Below are 19,300 nucleotides of genomic sequence, written 5' to 3' on the forward strand. Positions count from 1 at the left end.
AGTACGAGAACACATATAAACAAACGTTTTTTGGAAAGCACATACCTTCCAGGAAAAAAGCTTCCATTTTATCCTTAAAGGGCTGGAGATGTTCTTCTGGTGAGTCTCTGAAAACCACTTTCATCTGTTTTTCACAAACTGCAACGACAAGTTCAGTGTTACCTTTTAATAAAACTTTTTAACCAACTAAAATAACATTCAAGTATTCTCAAACATTCAAAAAACCCCAATGGCTGTTTCATACCGTGCCTTTTATTGTAGAAACAAACAAGAGCATGAATGCAAGAACTGTCTCCTATCAAAACAGTAGAAGTATTATTTGAATTCTTTAAGAAAAAATGGTTTTAAAGATAGTGATTCTGCTGATCCACATTGGCTGCATTCTTAGTCATTAAAATATCTGATTTTTAAAAATGCCATTCCCAACAGGGAATATCTTAGATTATGGTTAGCTTCAAAATCACAGTTTGCTCCCATGTCATGAAACAGGATTCGTTGTGTATTAACCACCCCCAAATTAGCCCTCATCACCTATATTAAAGTACAGCACCAAAAGACACTAAAAAACTCAACAATGTGCCTTATTTTAGAGGTGTCTACATGATTCAACGGATAGTTTAGTAAAACAACCCAGATGGCTCAAGCTTTATACTAAGAAGGCATTTTGAAACATTTGGGAGTTATGATTATATTGCTTCTGTGATTACTGAGATCCTGGCTGCAATCCTACACTCACTCACTTAGCCCCAATGAACTCAGTGGTGCTTACTTCTGAGTAAACATCTAAGGAGCAGAGTGCTTCCCCCCTCCCAGATGATTTACAAACAGAGAAGTAAGCAAGGTCCCTTCCTTATGTAATTTACAGTTTCACATCTTGGTCCCATAGTCATATTTTTGGAAATGAGGCCAGTTGACTTACACTGATATCATTTCTATATGTTCTATATGTTCCTAGTCTAATACACACATCTGAAGAGAAAACAGCAGATTAATTGATTTGCACTTTGTAATAATTGCATTATCTTAACTTCAGTGAAATTATATGTGAAGAGTGGCAATTAAGGGAGATATGGTGTGGGGATTTAAAGAAAAACAATTATATAAGAAGGAAAATGTTATAGCCAATAGCGATATAAATGATTTGTAAATGAGGTGATGATGTATCAATGCTTATTTGTATGTAATGAGAATACCTCCATACAACATTGTAAATTCTCTTGCAGAAGTATATGCTTAAAAGACATCGAAGACATGCATAGAAGTTACTAGTTTCTTGTGAGTCAGTGATAATCCGGTTAATATTTATTTTACTTAGTTCTAATAAATGGAAAGAGTACCTAGATAAATGGCAGATAGGCACTTATCACTGGTTATATAGGTAGTAATGTGAGAAAAGAACTGAAAGGGAGTGATAAATGCCTGGATAAGAGCTTTAAATATGTGTAACTTAATATATTTTTCAGAGTTATGTGATTTTCAGTTAACAACTCCCCATACTCATTACTACCTATAATTACCTAAGGGAATGGCACAGTTACAATCTGTGCAGCTACTTTTGAAAATGGAGGGGATTAGGTGGAGTTTTGTAAACCAGGAGATCTAATAACACCCACTCATGGGAGGTTCAAGTCATATTTTCTTGACAGCTTTTTTTTTTTTTAAATGCTATTCCATGTACTCTGCATAGTGGCTGTAAGTTATTATATAATGGGGAAAGCAGTGCAATTATTTAGTAAGAATTTGAGGTGGACTTGCTTTTATTGCTTTGGGTCGCATCAACCCAAAAAGGATTTCTTCTACTCTAGCAAATTTCAACTTCATGTAGAGTGTCAGGTGCATGCACTGAAGGGAAAGATATGGAAATATTAAGTGATATCCTGTGTTTTCTCAAATTGGCAACAAGCAATGGGGCAGAGGACCCTTACTCTTTGTGCCAAACCTATTCCCTGTGCCACCATGGCAGCTTGGCACGTAGGGAAAGTATTGGCCTTATCTCAGAAGCACTGCAGTTGCCACAGCTGAAGACAGGACATATGTTTCCTCTTTTCTGATGAAACATAAGTGGACATCCTATCTATGAACTATGTATGAAGTGACAGAGGCATGCATGAAGATAGGGTGGCCTGCTTACGCACTGCTGGGGGTGTGGGGAAGAACTACATCAGTGGGAAAGGTTCAGAAAACAAAAGAGGGCACACAATTGCACAATATCTACATATGCTAACTTTTATTTTTATATCAGAGATATAAATTTGTTGTTGTTGTTTAGTCGTTTAGTCGTGTCCGACTCTTCGTGACCCCATGGACCAGAGCACACCAGGCACTTCTGTCTTCCACTGCCTCCCGCAGTTTGATCAGACTCATGTTTGTAGATTCGAAGACACTATCCAACCATCTCGTCCTCTGTCGTCCCCTTCTCCTTGTGCCCTCCATCTTTCCCAACATCAGGGTCTTTTCCAGGGAGTCTTCTCTTCTCATGAGGTGGCCAAAGTATTGGAGCCTCAGCTTCACGATCTGTCCTTCCAGTGAGCACTCAGGGCTGATTTCCTTCAGAATGGATAGGTCTGATCTTCTTGCAGTCCATGGGACTCTCAAGAGTCTCCTCCAGCACCATAATTCAAAAGCATCAATTCTTCGGCGATCAGCCTTCTTTATGGTCCAGCTCTCACTTCCATACATCACTACTGGGAAAACCATAGCTTTTACTATATGGACCTTTGTTGGCAAGGTGATGTCTCTACTTTTAAAGATGCTGTCTAGGTTGGTCATTGCTTTCCTCCCAAGAAGCAGGCGTCTCTTAATTTCGTGGCTGCTGTCACCATCTGCAGTGATCATGGAGCCCAAGAAAGTAAAATCTCTCACTGCCTCCATTTCTTCTCCTTCTATTTGCCAGGAGGTGATACATCAGAATAATTATTTAATTTAAATAGAATTATAGTACACAGGACCCTTGAGAAGACTGTGAATTGTGTATCTGCTCAAGCTGCTGATTTAGGTGATAACTGCTGATGGGCAATGTCAAGATTCCTACTTTGCCTTATGGTTCTTTATCATTAGACCAGACTTGGACCAAACAGCCCTTCAAATAGATGACAACAAGATGTCCCCTGTAAAGCAGGACACAAGGCCACCTATTTATGGGAGTTAGGCAGAGAAGTAGTTTTGGGAGAAGAAAGAGGATCACAAGGATCTTAACAAACATAAAGTTTCAAACAAATCCATGACATACCACTGTGTTTTTACAAGCTGGTGCAGAAGAACTCCAATCAAAGCACACAATACATGTGGACCACCAGGAACATTTAGCAGAAACCTTCCAACCAACGAAGACTAAAATAGCTATTTTTGGAAAAACACAACACTTGCCCTACAAAATGCCCCCCTTCAGTATTATGTAAAATTGATCTTTCTGCCACTTAGTGTTGCAGAAAAGGCATTCCAAGTGTAAATTTGGTATCCTTAAAAATGGAATATAAGTCATTTAAAAATAAACAATTAAAGAAGAATATAAACAGTAGGGCCTGTGCTTGTCCCAAAACACTTCACAGTGCTATTTTCTTAACTGTTGACTTGGCAGCCACCAATGCTTACAACAGAGCGTGATAAAATGGGAGGAAAAAAAGAATGCAGCTTCCTGAAGAATATATTTGAAGAGAGAAAACCTTCTCACCTTTCAGTCTGACCCCAGAACTTAAAAATTGAAAAACTAATGCAGCAACCTACAAATCAAAGTGTCCAAGTAAACTAAAGACAACTAAGGTAAAGGTAAAGGATCCCTGGATGGTTAATTCCAGTAAAAGGCGACTATGGGGTTGTGGCGCTCATCTCGCTTTCAGACCGAGGGAGCTGGTGTTTGTCCACAGACAGCTTTCCAGGTCATGTGGCCAGCATGACTGAACCGCTTCTGGTGCAACGGGACACCGTGACGGAAACCAGAGTGCACAGAAAAGCTGTTTACCTTCCCGCTGCAGCGGTACCTATTTATCTAATTGCACTTGTATGCTTTCAAACTGCTAGGTTGGCAGAAGCTTGGACAGAGAAACAGGAGCTCACCCTGTCCTGTGGATTCGAACTGCCGACCTTCCGATCGGCAAATTAAATGTTCATATATCAAATTTGACCATGAAATTCATTGATGTGGGTTTTAAAGCTTGCATGACTTTTGCAAAGAACCTGATTCCATTCATATTTACAGTGGTACCTCAGGTTACAAAACACTTTGGGTTACAAACACTTTGGGTTACAGACTCCATTAACCCGGAAGTAGTACTTCAGGTTAAGAACTTTACCTCAGGATGAGAACAGAAATCGCATGGCGGTAGTGCGGTGGCAGCGGGAGGCCCAATTAGCTAAAGTGGTACCTCAGGTTAAGAACAGTTTCAGGTTAAGAACGGACCTCTGGAACGAATTAAGTTCGTAACCAGAGGTACCACTGTACTCAGAAATAATTGCCAATGACTTCAAAAGTATCTAATGATACTTTTCTACATTTTTATGTGGGATTCACTACAGAATGCACTGCATATTTTTATTCGATGGTTGAAAATATTAATGGAAGCGAACATATGTATATCAATATGGAACATTTAAAGAACTGACAGTCTTAATTTCATGGAGACTTGCTAAGTAGCAACATGGCATAAGATCAGGCAAGGGAATCCTTTGTCCTTGAGCAAGTTCTTTTCTTTACAGCCTGGGAGCAGCAGAACCCATCAGTGATGGAGAAAATGTCCAAAGCATGCAGCCCAGTTCAAGATGGAAAGGTAGGCAGTATCTCCCCAGACAAGTAACTTGACCCTTCCCTTCACTGCTAGATCCCTACTGTTATTTCAAGGAAGATAATTTTATTTGTTACTTGAATGGAAATCAAAACTAGATCTCATACTGGAAATTAAAAGAAAGCTGCAATACTAAACATGCTTACTTGAAAGGTAACCTTATAAAATAAATGTAGTTTATTTTAGAATATATTGGTTCAGGGTAGAAGCATGTCATGGACTGGCTGGCTGGAGAGGAGTGGTGGTGGGAGGACTAGCTGGGGAGAACTCCCAAGGGAAGAAGGCTCAGAGCTGGGGATTGTTGGCTGGATGATGATAAGTGGTCAGAGGGAGAAGAGGAACTGGGAGGTTGTGCGGAAACTGAAGAGGTAACAGGGTTTTATAAGCAGGAAGAGGCTGTGGCAGAGAGCAGTCCAGAATCAGAGGCAGAAGTGGAGGCTGGAGAGGAGTGGGCCCCAAAGGCCGAGATTGGCAGGCTGCTCAAGAAGCCAGGGGGTCTCCTCCTGCTGCGACCAAGACCCCTCCCTGTAGGTCTTCTAGGACCAGACAAGGTATGAAGAGGTCAGAGCAGAGACAGATGCGTCAATGGGGTCTCAGACTGCTTGGGAAGGACCTAGGGGAGAGGAGGCTTAGACAATTGTGTGAAGGCAGGGACCTTCGGTCTTCACAACTATCTCACTGTAAGGAGTTGCTGTGTTCACTAGGCCTGGCCCTCCTGAGCTGTTCATTTCTTTGAATAAAGACTTAACTTCACTGATGCCGTATGAGTTATTACTGACCTGCTCCTAGCACCTGCCCCTGACAAAGCATTAATGCGAAATATATCATTTCTTTTTTTTATTTCAGCAATGTAGGTCCTGGTGCAAAGCTCTCTTCCTCATACCAAAATGCTTTAAAATGAGGACGTCGGGCAGAGATGTCTTACCTCCCTTGCTGCGGGTGTTGGTCAAATCACAGCAGCTAAAGGAATAATGTTGTCATTCACGAAGGGAAAGAAGCATGCATGTTCAATGTAAAGGTGCATACTTATATTTATCCTAGTCAGTTTTATTGAGAAGTGGGGTGGCTGTTTTGTTTAAACTGAAGATAAGGAAGGTTCTAAAGGAGACTGGATTCTTAAAAAAAACACCCTGAATACAGGCATGAAATGACTTCCTCAATGGACTCTTAGAGAGGTCTGGAATGAACTGTTTCTGCTAATGACTCTTCATGCTCCTTTCCAGTCTTCTCCCTTGATAATGAAACGTACTGTAGTAAACAGTCGTTCCTCATCCTGTGCCACACTGGAATGATGGCTAAGGAATGATGGCTAAGGGCAGATCTGAGGATTAAGAATCCAACTTGAAAATGCAACACTTTTTCTCTGGAGAGATTCAAATGACTTTAGCTGGATGATGCTGTAGCAAAGAGTAGCAGCCAAGAGGCCTGGAGAGTTAAAGAAAGAGACAGCAGTGTAAATGGGACACTGTTTCATGAGGTTGGTTGCTACACTAGTGTGGCTCTCTGGTTCATGAAGGATATCCTTCCTGAATACTGGCCTGTGTATATAATAAAGAAAATACGCCTAGCTGTCAAATAGGGGTGCTTCAAAGTTCACTCAACAAACCATGGCCCAAAGAACCTTGAGGTGGGCATGAAAACTGCTAGTGAATCAAACTGAATTCCCTTTGTAGTGGACTGCAATATTCAAATAGTGTATTACAAGAATAGAGCCCTTTAGCAGGCCTTAGCATATGGGGCGAACTCTCTCCCCTTCCTTCTCTAATGTGCACCCTTTCTTCTCTGTCCTGTGCTCCAGCACAGTTTGCCCATTAAGAACTTTGCCTGAAGACCTTGTACCAACAGCTGCAGCTGCCTTAGCACAGAACACAGGATTAGTTACAGTAGGAAGAGGTGTTCCCTTGGACTGACACAATCTGGAGCTAGGATTCTATCAAATTTTTTTGGCAGAGCTACATGGAACCTGAAAGGCCTTTAGACAGGACCGACTGATTCTCATACATTTGGCATTACCAAATGTTTAGCAGTCAGAACAGCAGCTTTGCAGATCAACATATAAGAGTGATGGGGTTTCTTAAGAGAGAGCCCATTCCAATTTAGTATCAAATACAACTAGTTAGCATCATGTGCAAGCAGCTTTATGTAATCGTTTGCCACAGTACATTTTTAAATAGATTTTCTGGATGCCTGCCGTGTGTCGGCTGCATCAACCTTAAAACGAGTATTAAAATTATCTATACTGCAAAATGTGTATGGAATGTAATGAGAGGCATTCCTTAAAATTCCTCAACTTGCGTACTGTTAGATGTATATTGTGGTTCCCACGGCAAAGCTTAGAAATCATTAGCAAAATGTTCAAACATAGCTTGAGCTGCTGATTAGCAGTTTGCCACTCTCTACAGATTTAATGGGCTATTTGGCTCAACCTGAGGGGAAAAATCCCCAAACAAACTAAAATATTTACAAAGCTGAGTGTCTCTCGCTTAATGCCTGTTGGGCAAATTGTCTTTTAAAACTCCACAGACACTTGTAAATCTGTCCAAAGAATCATTACATATAAACAAACCTTCATGTAAGGGGTACTGCAGTGTCAATCAGGAGGGAGTTGGTATTTCTAAGTGTCATTTTAAAAGTAAATGTAAAACTAGAAATAGTTCAGTGTTGATAAGAGTGAATTGCAGAACAAATACTAGGACCTACCAGTAGCGCTTATGGGAATCATCCTGACAGTGAACCCAAGTATTTAACAGCATGGACCCCTGTAAACCTGTCACTGATACTATCCTTCATGAATTACACACCAGTGAAAGTTTCTAACAGCCACTACTGTTTGTGTATCTCCTAATGTCTGCTCAGAGCCTGACAGTTAATACCATCACAGGATTGTTAAAGACATGCTTATTTCATAGTCCATTTGAAACCATGTGCCTCCTGGACAGAAGCTTTATAATTGGGACGTTAAACTCAGGGCATAAATTATTTTTCTAAGGAAATAATACTGAAAAGATTGGTATTATTTGTTATTAGCTGCTAGGTTTGTATTATTTTATATGATTTTAACACACATAGCTTGTATATTTTTGGTTTTTATAACAATTATTTTTGTAAAAGTGACTTTAAAAAAATACAATTATTTTAAACTGAAAGTAACACATACACACCGAGAGTTATGAAACAACAGAATTGAGCTCAGAAACTGACTACATATCTTTTGCTTCTACTTCATCCACAATTAATTCCTAAGTACCAAATATGTTTATAGCAACCAGTTTTTTATGTGATTACTGCCATTACAGTCGAATGGAATCCGTTCTGGAAGTCTGTTCGACTTCCAAAACGTTTGGAAATCAAGGCACGGCTTCCAATTGGCTGCAGGAAGTTCCTGCAGTCAATCAGAACCCTTGGAACCCATGCTGGATGTTCAGGTTCCAAATAACATTCGCAAACCGGAACACTCACTTCCAGGATTGTGGCATTCGGGAGCCAAAACGTTTGACTTGCAAGATGTTTGGGATTCAAGGTATGAATGTAGAAGTCTGTTCTCACAACAGGACTTTTGCACCGTCTCTCTACCAAAGACTCCTGTTGCCCCCCCCCCCCAATGCCTCTACTGAGGGTTCGGAAACCTTCAGGAAAGTTCTGGAATATGGTGTGAGAGGTGGAGGAGAGAATTGCAAAGAAAAGAAAAGAAAAGAAAAGAAGGCAAAGGTACCTTGTGCAAAGTAGAGCAACATAGATTTAGATTTAAAAAACAAAAACAAATCATGCTTGGGCTTTTACAGTCTTGGTTTGATGAGGCATCTGAATGCAGCCAGTCTCATAGAATCCTTCCACACAGAAATGTCCAATAAAGCTAATGCAGATTTACAGAAGACAAAACTGCACCTGAATTGATCATCACCGCCTATAAAAACTGCACCCCTGTGTCTATGTGAACTGGTCAAATACTTGGTGCTTTGAAAACCATTTTGTAGGACAAAATGACCTAGGACTGGCGCTTTAGGCTTGCATGCTAAATAAATGAATCTCAGCCTGTTTGGAGGTCAGAACTGGTTCAGCATCAGCAGAATACTGGTACTGGTGTAGCAGATATGAACATGAACTTTGACGTAGTATGGGCTAAAGTTTTAACATCGTTTGAAAAGAGAGATGAAAATTGATCTTTCAAAGTCTACGGTTTAGGCATGATTAAAAGACTATTAGCTTATATATGAAATATTCTGTTTTTCCAATACTGGTTAAACCATACATATCTGGCACTTTTAAAATTAACTTAGGCACACAAATTGTGGGTTTCTCGAAAGTTGTTGGAAAGAAGATAGCAGATAAACCTTTGGTTTGATCCAGCAGAACTTATGTTCAAGTTAAAGTTTTTTTGGCTTAAAGAGCTTGGCAAAGCAAAGCAGTATTTGACATCTCGAGTTTTACAAACCACCTTAAACTATTATATTAAGAAGCATCCCAAAAATAAATCAAGCTAAAAGCAAACAAAACAAAAACTGCTAGCAAAGTTAAATATTTTTCACACCATAGCAACACATCTAAGACTCTGGACACTGTATTTGCTTTAAAGCTATTGTTTAGATTTTGGAAATGTTGCAGCCAAACATTTGAAAAGGGGGAAATGGAGAATGTAACAATTATAAACTGAAATACCAGTAAAGAGCTCTTCACTTGAGTCATTCATAGTTTAATATTACGTTGACTGTTAACTAGAAAAAATCCTTTCCGATATACTGGCTTTGGAACTGTGTGTATTACTGGATATAAAGTTTTCATCATCCTCTTGGGCCAATTCCATTTCTCCTAATTGCTCTCCCCATCCCCAATGTATTTTATGTCTTACACTGAGAAATAACATTCTTGTTCCAAAGCTGGCTTCTCCAACCTGGTGCCCTCCAGGTGTTTTTGGACTACAACTACCACCACCCCGATCATTGATCATGTTGGCTGGGGCTGATAGGAGTCCTAGGAATATAGGAAGCTGCGTAAATCAGACCAATGCTCCATGTAGCTCAGATCTGCCTATTCCAGGGATAGCTTATGTGGTGTCCTCCAGGTGTCATGAAGCCAGTGTGGTTAAGAGTGGTAGACTCGTAATCTGGTGAACCAGGTTTGTTTCCCCACTCCTCCACATACAGCTGCTGGGTGACCTTGGGCTAGTCACACTTCTCTGAAGTCTCTCAGCCCCACTCACCTCACAGAGTGTTTGTTGTGGGGGAGGAAGGGAAAGGAGAATGTTAGCCGCTTTGAGACTCCTTCGGGTAGTGATAAAGCAGGATATCAAATCCAAACACTTCTTTCTTTTTTCAGTGGTGGATCCCTGTTTATGGACTGCTCTCCCCAGGCACGCATGCTTGGTGGTATCATTATTTGCTTTTAGGAGCCAGGCAAAAACATTCTTATGTACCCCAAGTCTTTGGACCCTAATTTTCAGCGTGCCTTTTACTGGGGTGGGGTTGATATATATATATATATATATATACATGCAGGTTTTGGTGTCTTCGGGTGTCTTCCCGTGTAAGAGTTGGGGTGTCTAGGCGACGTTTCGACGAGGTCTCACTCGTCATCTTCAGGCTGGTGCTTTCGGCTTCTTGTTACTAGAACAGAGCAGGATCTCAGTGTTTGAGTTCCTATAAATACTGTTGAGGGGGTGTGGTGTATAGCCTCCAACGTTCTGGGCAGAGAGGAAGTTCCCAGGTTAGTGTGCCTTTTCTTCTTTTGTTCATTAATTACTTGAGGGATATCTTGAGTGATTTCTTGAGAGATATTCTGAGTACCACTTAGGAGGGTCATTAGGTGTGGATTAGTTGCTAAAGCTTTCGTGTCTTGACCTCTTGAGCTTGTGAAGAGTTTTTCTGAGAAGATGGCTGTACTGCACTTAGTTGTGCAGAAAAACTCTTCACAAGCTCAGAAAAACTCTTCTCAGAAAAACTCTTCACAAGCTCAAGAGGTCAAGACACGAAAGCTTTAGCAACTAATCCACACCTAATGACCCTCCTAAGTGGTACTCAGAATATCTCTCAAGAAATCACTCAAGATATCCCTCAAGTAATTAATGAACAAAAGAAGAAAAGGCACACTAACCTGGGAACTTCCTCTCTGCCCAGAACGTTGGAGGCTATACACCACACCCCCTCAACAGTATTTATAGGAACTCAAACACTGAGATCCTGCTCTGTTCTAGTAACAAGAAGCCGAAAGCACCAGCCTGAAGATGACGAGTGAGACCTCGTCGAAACGTCGCCTAGACACCCCAACTCTTACACGGGAAGACACCCGAAGACACCAAAACCTGCAGCACAACTAAGTGCAGTACAGCCATCTTCTCAGAAAAACTCTTCACAAGCTCAAGAGGTCAAGACACGAAAGCTTTAGCAACTAATCCACACCTAATGACCCTCCTAAGTGGTACTCAGAATATCTCTCAAGAAATCACTCAAGATATCCCTCAAGTAATTAATGAACAAAAGAAGAAAAGGCACACTAACCTGGGAACTTCCTCTCTGCCCAGAACGTTGGAGGCTATACACCACACCCCCTCAACAGTATTTATAGGAACTCAAACACTGAGATCCTGCTCTGTTCTAGTAACAAGAAGCCGAAAGCACCAGCCTGAAGATGACGAGTGAGACCTCGTCGAAACGTCGCCTAGACACCCCAACTCTTACACGGGAAGACACCCGAAGACACCAAAACCTGCATTCCTGTACCCGTGAAAATCTACGAAAGCATATATATATATATATATATATATATATTACATGTATGGTTTTGGTTGTTTTATCTACAATACTATCCTTTATCCCTTAAAATATGTTTGACTATGTATTAGCTGATATTATATCTTTAAAATCTCAAGTGAGAAAACCCAAGTAAAGGATAAAAATACCAGTGGTCCCGTTTGTGTTTGAACTCTTGGTTCCGTAGGGTCTTGGAATTTAAAACTAGAGACTTAGAGCAGAGTCATTTAACTCTGGTGTGAACAGATGATGTGGATTCTTAGCTTCTACATTTTACTTTATTTAGAAGGAATCTCTTAACAGCATTTTGAGATTTGAGTAAGATCTCACTATAGCTGAGATCTTACTGCAAAATTGCTTCTCTTCCATCATAATTTGTTTGCTTTTCTGATGTGAAAAAGTAACAGCTTTCCCCCCTTTTCTTTCTTTGTTTACTCACAGAAACTACTTTTGTTATTTTTTAAAAAATTAAATATTATTTGTATGTCCACACCAATTGCTAAGGACAGATCCCACATTTCAGAATGCTCCCCCAAATGAATTCAAGAACTGTAACATTTAATAAGCTAATATAGCCCAAGCCAATCGCATGCAAATCTGGGAACTCATAAACATTAATAAAATCACAACAACCAATTCCACGGTTCCACCATACATCTATTTTTGGATCTGTATACCTATAACACAGAGAACTTAATCTTGTCCAAATAACATATATATGAATGACTTTGTTTGTCTGGACTTATGCCTCTTCCAACACATTTTTTTTGCAAATCACATCTGTTTCAGCTTTAAGCTTTCACTCGCATTTTGCCAGCAGCCACAGGTTTTTAATGGCTACCATAAACTACAGATGCTCATCAGATCTTTTGTATATGTACTAAAAAACAAAATGCTCTTCAGTTAAAATATTCCATGCAGAATTTTCTACAATGTTATACGGGGGAAAACTTTTATTTATTTATTTACTGTGAATTCCCATTTTTGGAGGTCAGCAGAGCACAGTCTTCACCTCCGAGACACCTCTTCTGGGCAGACTCAATCTCTTCACCAGTGGAAGCACAGAACACAAGTCCCTCAACCTGGCATTGCTTAGCAAAGAACTATCAGCTAAACACCAAATGAAGCACTGCAACAGTTCAAACAATAACACAATAGAACTTAATGAGAAGAGTGATCCCAGTGAGGTTTTGTCTAAGTTGTTTAGGTCTGACAGATAAGCATGGTGCCCCAAACAAAGTTTCTTCCTTCCTGGCACTTGACAGCTGTACCACCTTCTCTTTCATTTAAACAAGGAACACCTCTAGCAGGACAACCAAATGCAGGGCTGGCACAGCCACCAGGCAGGGTGAATCTGCCTCCCCAGGCAGCAGAATCCCCACAGGCAAAGCCACTGCAGACACCCTAGTGGAGAAGCAGTGGCAGCATCCGCAACCATTTGCAGTGAGAGCTCAATGAAACTGCATGGCATCTTGTGGAGCACGTGAGATCTTGCCAGAAATCGACACAATGCCAACACCGCTTCTCCACCAGTGCCACTTTTCTGCTGGCAGTAGAGCTGGCAAGGCAGGACGTCCTGTTTCACCTCAAGCAGTGAAACAGGATGTGCCGCCCCTGCCAAAATGTGTAGAACCCATGAAATGGGAATATGCCAGAATCTGAATCTGTAGGAATACACCAGAATCTGAATCTGTAGGAATGATGTCTCTCTCTCTCTAGAGAAGTTGCTAAATGAAGCTTCCCATTGAGCAGCTCTTGTGCCTAGACTTGTGATCTTCTTTGTGGTTGGCAAAATGTCTTCCTTTAGTGAAAATGGCCTGCTCTCCCCTGTCCCCTACACAGAGCTCTCTTGACTAAATGAATTCAACCAAATGCACTTCACTCAGGTTGATAAGGCACATGGAACTTTATGTCCCATGCAAAGCAAAGTAGCATGTATGCTAGAGAAGTGCCTGCATAACTTCTATCCAATATTTAGTGAAATCATCAGCTGCTGTAGAAGCAAAGAGTCTAACAAACTCCTCAGTTTAAACAGGCTGGAAAAGATGAAAAGTGAAATCAGCATTCTGCTTTTCTTTCTGCCTTCATTTTGTAACTGTCATTGACATCATAAGCATGTCAAAGTCTTGAAGCACGGCCAGCAAGAATGAAATCTAGAGCACCAGGACTACACATTTGGAAAAACAGAAGACCAAACACAGATCACGTTTCAGCACAAACTAGCACAAGAGAGGGCAGGCCAAGGGTTTTACAGAGCTAAGAGATGAGAGGAGATAGAGCATTCATGTATGCCAAAGATGAATAAATAACAATTGATACTTCCTTACCACAGCTGACCTTTGAAACTTGCTTTAAGGGGACTATAGGCTAATTCAGCCATGTCTAACTGGAATAATAAATTATTTTGTGAAGACTTTTATTGTCTAACCTTAACAGAATCCTTTCATTCAATATACATAGAAAGCTCTATTTTAAGGACAGTAAGACCAATATTATTATATAGATTATTCCCTATTCTTCAAGGAGTAAATTTATCCCTCAGTTTATGGGCCCAAATAATTTAATTTTGCTAGTCTGTTAGTTAAAATATCAGTGAAACTTTAGTTTGAGTCACTGTGGCCAAAGAACTAGATGTGAACTTCTTTGTTTCCTTTCCTGGAATACCTGGAGAATAAAATGCCCATATACAAGTAAGGACAATTTGTGTGCAACTGGGCCTTCCTCCTCTTGAGTAGCTCCTTCTGTCAAACAGTCAAACCACTCTTCCTTTTAAAAGGGGCCTTTTCTTGGTTCTTTAGGAGTAGAATTTCTCTTTAATCGGCAAGCACCATCTCTATTTGCATGCAATTATTTTGACTGTGCCCAAACTGCTTATTTTATTCTCCATTACTGTGAACAATGAACAGTCCTTCACATGATTATTGCACATTACTGAACTATAGAGACAAGTATACAGGTTATTGGGCTCATCCATTTGCAAGGTTAAATTCAGAGCCCCCCAGAGAAATTAGAATAAATTTGCTTGGAATTCACACATTTCCTGCAGATTTCCTTTGGGAATGAAGAACTGAATGTGATATTAAGAAAAGTATTTGTCACTGGCTTTGAAATAAGAAGTCTACTCCTGGGACAGACCACTGAACAGCATAACCTTTAAGTTTGGTTTCAGGAATAAGCACTAATAATGGGCTGCAATCCCAACCTCACTTGCCTGGGTGTACTGAATTCAATACAACTTAATTCTGAGTAGACATGGCTAAGCTTGAATTGTTAAGTAGTAAGGCTGCAATCTTATGCAAATTTATGGAAGCTTAATAGATTTTAGGGGGACTTACTTCCAATATAACATACAGAAGATTGGCTGTAGATTTTTAAATGGTACCTGGTCCTTATTTACCTTCTAGATCTCTCTTCAGTTTTCTCAAGTCTTTTATTAGGTCTTCAAACTTAACTTGCGATGCTTGGAAGAAATCCTGCGGTTCTGGTAGAGGAAACACACTCCTTTCTGTTCCCGCATCCTAAACAAGACAAAGAAAAAAAACCTGGTAGCTATAATAGTGTTAAGATTTTCTGACAAAACAAGCCATTGTTCCCTAAATGTGAACCTATCAATGTGATCAAATAAATAGAACCAATAGATTGTAAGTGCAGCATTTATTCAGCCTTTCCCCCTCTTCTTATGTAGTTTAAAGATTCAAGCGGAAAAATAAACTGTTGCTCATATATGCAGCTTATGCACTAAAATTTGTTCTAAGATAATACAGCAAAAAAGAGAGGAAAGGCTATGCAATGTGCTAATGGAATTTTAATATCTGGAGCTGGAATTCTGCACATGGCTTTGTCAAATACAATGGAGAACAGGATGCCAAGCAATTTTCAAGTTGAAACTGCTGGGAGGTGGGCACCAAGTTGAAATCTTAATAAAATAAAATGGAAATCGGGAGAAGCTAATTTATAGAGTACCTAACAGAGTACCCTTGTGATACAAGGATGGCTGCCAAGAAAACTTATGTCAGAAGTGTGGATTTTGACTCAATAACTTTGGCCAAAAAAAAAGGGCAACTGTGTTGTGTCCGGATTATTCTGAATCCCATTTGTATACTTGCATTAACCTATTTTAATTCCCCCCCCCCATGATCCAAGATACAGGCATACACAGTGGGAATTGCCTATTGAACTGGGGTTCCTGTGGGCTTCTATGTTTTCTTTCTCAAAGGGGAAGTTATTTGCGAACAAAACATCACAAAACCCTTGGATCATGGCTATTCATTCTCTTAAGCAATGTACCAACACACAATTTACCGTAAATAGTGAATGCAACAAAATGATTTACCTTGTCACAATGGCGTAGGTAATATATCACAACATAGTCCACAAGGCTGATATTAGTATCCTAAAAGAGGGGAAAGATTCCAAACAGTAGAGAGGTAATGAGAACACTTTTAGAAGTACTGCCATTTAAAACAAACATACACAGAAAAAGACCTGTCTCCAATTGTATATTATGTTTAGTTGCAACCAAGATGGAGTGCCAGGAGTCTCTCTGTTCTCCAGCAAGGGAGCAGAGCCTGGTTTGTGTGTGCTCAGGCAATAAGAGTTCAGTCAGCAACCATCCCTGGTCAGATCGAGTTATCTCTTGCCTCAGACCTGTCCAGGGTTCTGAAGGATGTGCCTCTGACCTCACTTGCTTTCTGACCTGTGGCTTTTGAGTGCATACAAGTGCCTTGCCTGTCAATCCTGGCTATCCTGTTTCCACCAGACTCCACCATGGTCTTATCCTTGCCAGGACTGGAAAATTCCTAATAGTGGGCCCCATATCATATAATGTATTGACTTATACTAACATTTATACTGCACCTTTCTAAAGGTCAAAGATGTATACTATTTTTTTTTTTTTAAGTTCCTTACAACAATTTAAAATAGTATGCAAAATTGTAGCAATGTGCTAAACTGTCCATCATTTGGGCTGGTCAAATAATACAGGTACTTCCCATGCTGGCAGTGCATCTCAACTGGACCAATGGCACCATCATGGGCAGTATTTCATGCAATCTGGACAATTGCCTACTCAATATCTCTAATGAGACAAGGGACCTTTTTGTAGTAACCAAGGCAAATGGCTTTTTGAAGTAACTAAGGTTCAATTGTTGCTGTCTCCAGGACAATGAGCAATGCCTTAAGCCTAATTGCTCATTCCAGTATTGAACTTCTTAGTCCCCCTTAAAACAGTGGTGGAGAATCTGTGACCCTTCAGATGTGGTTGGACACCTGTAACTTTTATCATCCAGAGCTATTTGCCATGTTGACTGGGCCTGATGAGACTTGGAATCCAGCAACATCTGGATGACTACATGTTCTCCACCCCTGCCTTACCTAGAAAAAAGAGGAACAACTGGTTTCTTTGCATCAGCAATAGTGTGACAGCAATCACTGGTGCTTCTAGTTGCTCCCAATCCCTAATGTATCAGCTCCATGAGGGTCACTGCAGTTCGCTTAGCAGAGAAGAGTAGATGAGGAAGGATGGTGACAATACTATGTCTCCCTAATCACATGGCATGTTACGTTACTATGAGATTTACGGGACCAGCCTTCCTTAACCTAGTGCCTTCCAGTTACAGATAGGTAGCCGTGTTGGTCTGCCATAGTCAAAATAAAAAAATTCATTCCAGTAGCACCTTAAAGACCAACTAAGTTAGTTCTTGGTATGAGCTTTCGTGTGCATGCACACTTCTTCAGATACACTCCCACTGGACACTAGTGCCTTCCGTAAGTTTTAGCCTGCAGTTCCCACCATCCCTGTTCGTCCCTCCTCTCTGGGATGGGAACTGTAGTCCAAAACATTTGGAGAGCACCAGATTGGGGAAGGTGGCAATGAACCTACAGAGGCCAATACAAAAATGTACTGTTCTAAACTAGCAGTTAAGGGACTGGCATGCAGGTTTTTCTGGAAGGGTCATAAGACAGGTTTTAAAGATAAGCTGAAAATGCAGATAGGCAGGAGACTTGGGGCTCAGCCCCCGGTCCACCTCCTAACACCACCCCTGGGATTGGTAGCATAAGGCTATGACAGGTTAACCTACACATGCACCAGTGCTATTATGTTTTTTAAGAAAAAGAGGTTTCGGAGCTCACCACAATCACCGCCCTTGATCTCTTATAATGGCAATGACACTCACCTGAGAGGTGCCGGAACTGAGTTCCAGCTGGAAAAAAAAGCTCTGATGCTCACCTTCTGACCTATTTACCTCTGCACTACTGCCAGGTGTAACTTGGCCTTTTAAAGGGACTAAAAACCCCTATATAGCCTACAGGCCTTACATTATCTGCCCATTATCTACATGTCTGAAATAGTGAGCAATCTTATGCAATGCAAAAGAAAAGGGCATCAAACAGATTATTACAAATAGATTTGTGGAGTGTCCTGTGAATATCACACAGTCATTTAAGTGAACAAATGCAAATTCAGACAAAAGAAAGCATTTTACGTAAAATAAAATGTTTTTCTTATCTTGCACTATTTGTTTGACATTGTTCCTTTATTACACAGGGTACTGAATCAATTCAGTGAAGATTAACTAGGGAGACGGATAAACTGTGCTTTAGGTATGAAATCACTAGTTACAGGAAATTATTAAATAGCACAAAGAGAAAGACATTGAACTGTATTATATATGGAATGCCTTTGAAGTGTGCATTTGCTTTTGAATAGCATACCAAAAGCTACTGAGATAGGATTTCGCTGTGCAAAATACATCAATAGAATGTATTAAATTCAGGGTCCATGTATTCATTTTAATTTTAATACCATTGTGCAGCATCAAAATTCTTAACTGCTTGTTCTAAATATTTTTTTTAAAGAACCATGCAACACAACCTAACTGGTAATTCAACCGGCAGCGCAGAATGGACCTAAGACTCCCAACAGCATCTGACTATGCATGTCTGTTCAGTAGCAAGTCCCACTAAGTTCCACAAATGTTTAGGATTAATGCTGCAATCCTATACTCACTTATTTGGTAGTAAGACCCATTGAGCCAGTAGATGCTTATAAAATTGCACTCCTGTTTTATTATTCAGTACTTCTTTTGCGTGGCAATTCCCGCCCCCTCCCCAGATGGAGTAAATAAAGACACCGGACACCAGTATTTAGGTTAATGGGCGGAAATGGCCACAACTTTATTGATTACAGGTAAGAGCGGTATTGGTCTTAGGCATTGGCCCTAACAGACTATCCGGTCTAACCGGGAAGGGTTAAGCACCAACAGGGGGAGCCCCCAAGAGGCACATCCCTAGGCGCTCCCCAAGGGGTTACCGCTCGGAGGCACGCTTTAGGCCCTAGCCTCTGTAGGTTTCGGACGAGGCGACGCCCCTCGGAGTCCTTTAACGAACTACCCTTCAAGAATTGGAGGAGGTGATGGTGCTCCTCCTCCCCCCCCGAGCTCTGCCATTCTAGCAGTTCTGCTTGTGCATGAAGCTGAGCAAGACCAAGAGATACTTTATGTGTGCAGAAATGCACCTTTGGATACAAGCACTGGTTAGCAGAGCATCCTTTGTGTAAGAAATTGATAGCTACATTGCACAAAATGAGGCTAGGAATGCCTTTTAACAGCTTCGTCTGATTCGCCAGCTATACCCATTCCAGGCCAGCGATAGCTTGACTATGGTAGTCCATTCATGGGTGAGCTTGAGGTTGGATTACTGTAACATGGCTTTTTGTGGAGGTGCTCTTGGTTTAGAAGCTCCAGCTGGTGCAGAATTCAGCAGTCAAACTGCTGATGG

The 19,300-nt window shown here is 40.7% G+C and overlaps 2 protein-coding genes across 2 annotated transcripts in view; both read right to left on the bottom strand.

Moving 5' to 3' along the window:
* The window catches only part of LOC308595004 (formin-1-like), a 179,669-nt gene that overhangs the window by 45,015 nt on the left and 115,354 nt on the right, over positions 1 to 19,300 (bottom strand). The gene's annotated exons all lie outside the window — the stretch shown is intronic.
* Positions 1 to 19,300, bottom strand: part of LOC308594625 (formin-like) — a 112,767-nt gene that overhangs the window by 27,968 nt on the left and 65,499 nt on the right. The window contains exons 11-13 of the mRNA XM_081207960.1: positions 15,855 to 15,914; positions 14,919 to 15,039; positions 46 to 138 (exon numbers count right to left, since the gene is read on the bottom strand). Of these exons, the coding sequence (XP_081064086.1) occupies positions 46 to 138; positions 14,919 to 15,039; positions 15,855 to 15,914 (274 nt within the window). The remainder of the gene's footprint in view (positions 1 to 45; positions 139 to 14,918; positions 15,040 to 15,854; positions 15,915 to 19,300) is intronic.

The sequence above is a fragment of the Podarcis bocagei genome (genome assembly GCF_964188305.1).
Source record: "Podarcis bocagei genome assembly, chromosome: 1".
NCBI lineage: Eukaryota > Metazoa > Chordata > Lepidosauria > Squamata > Lacertidae > Podarcis > Podarcis bocagei.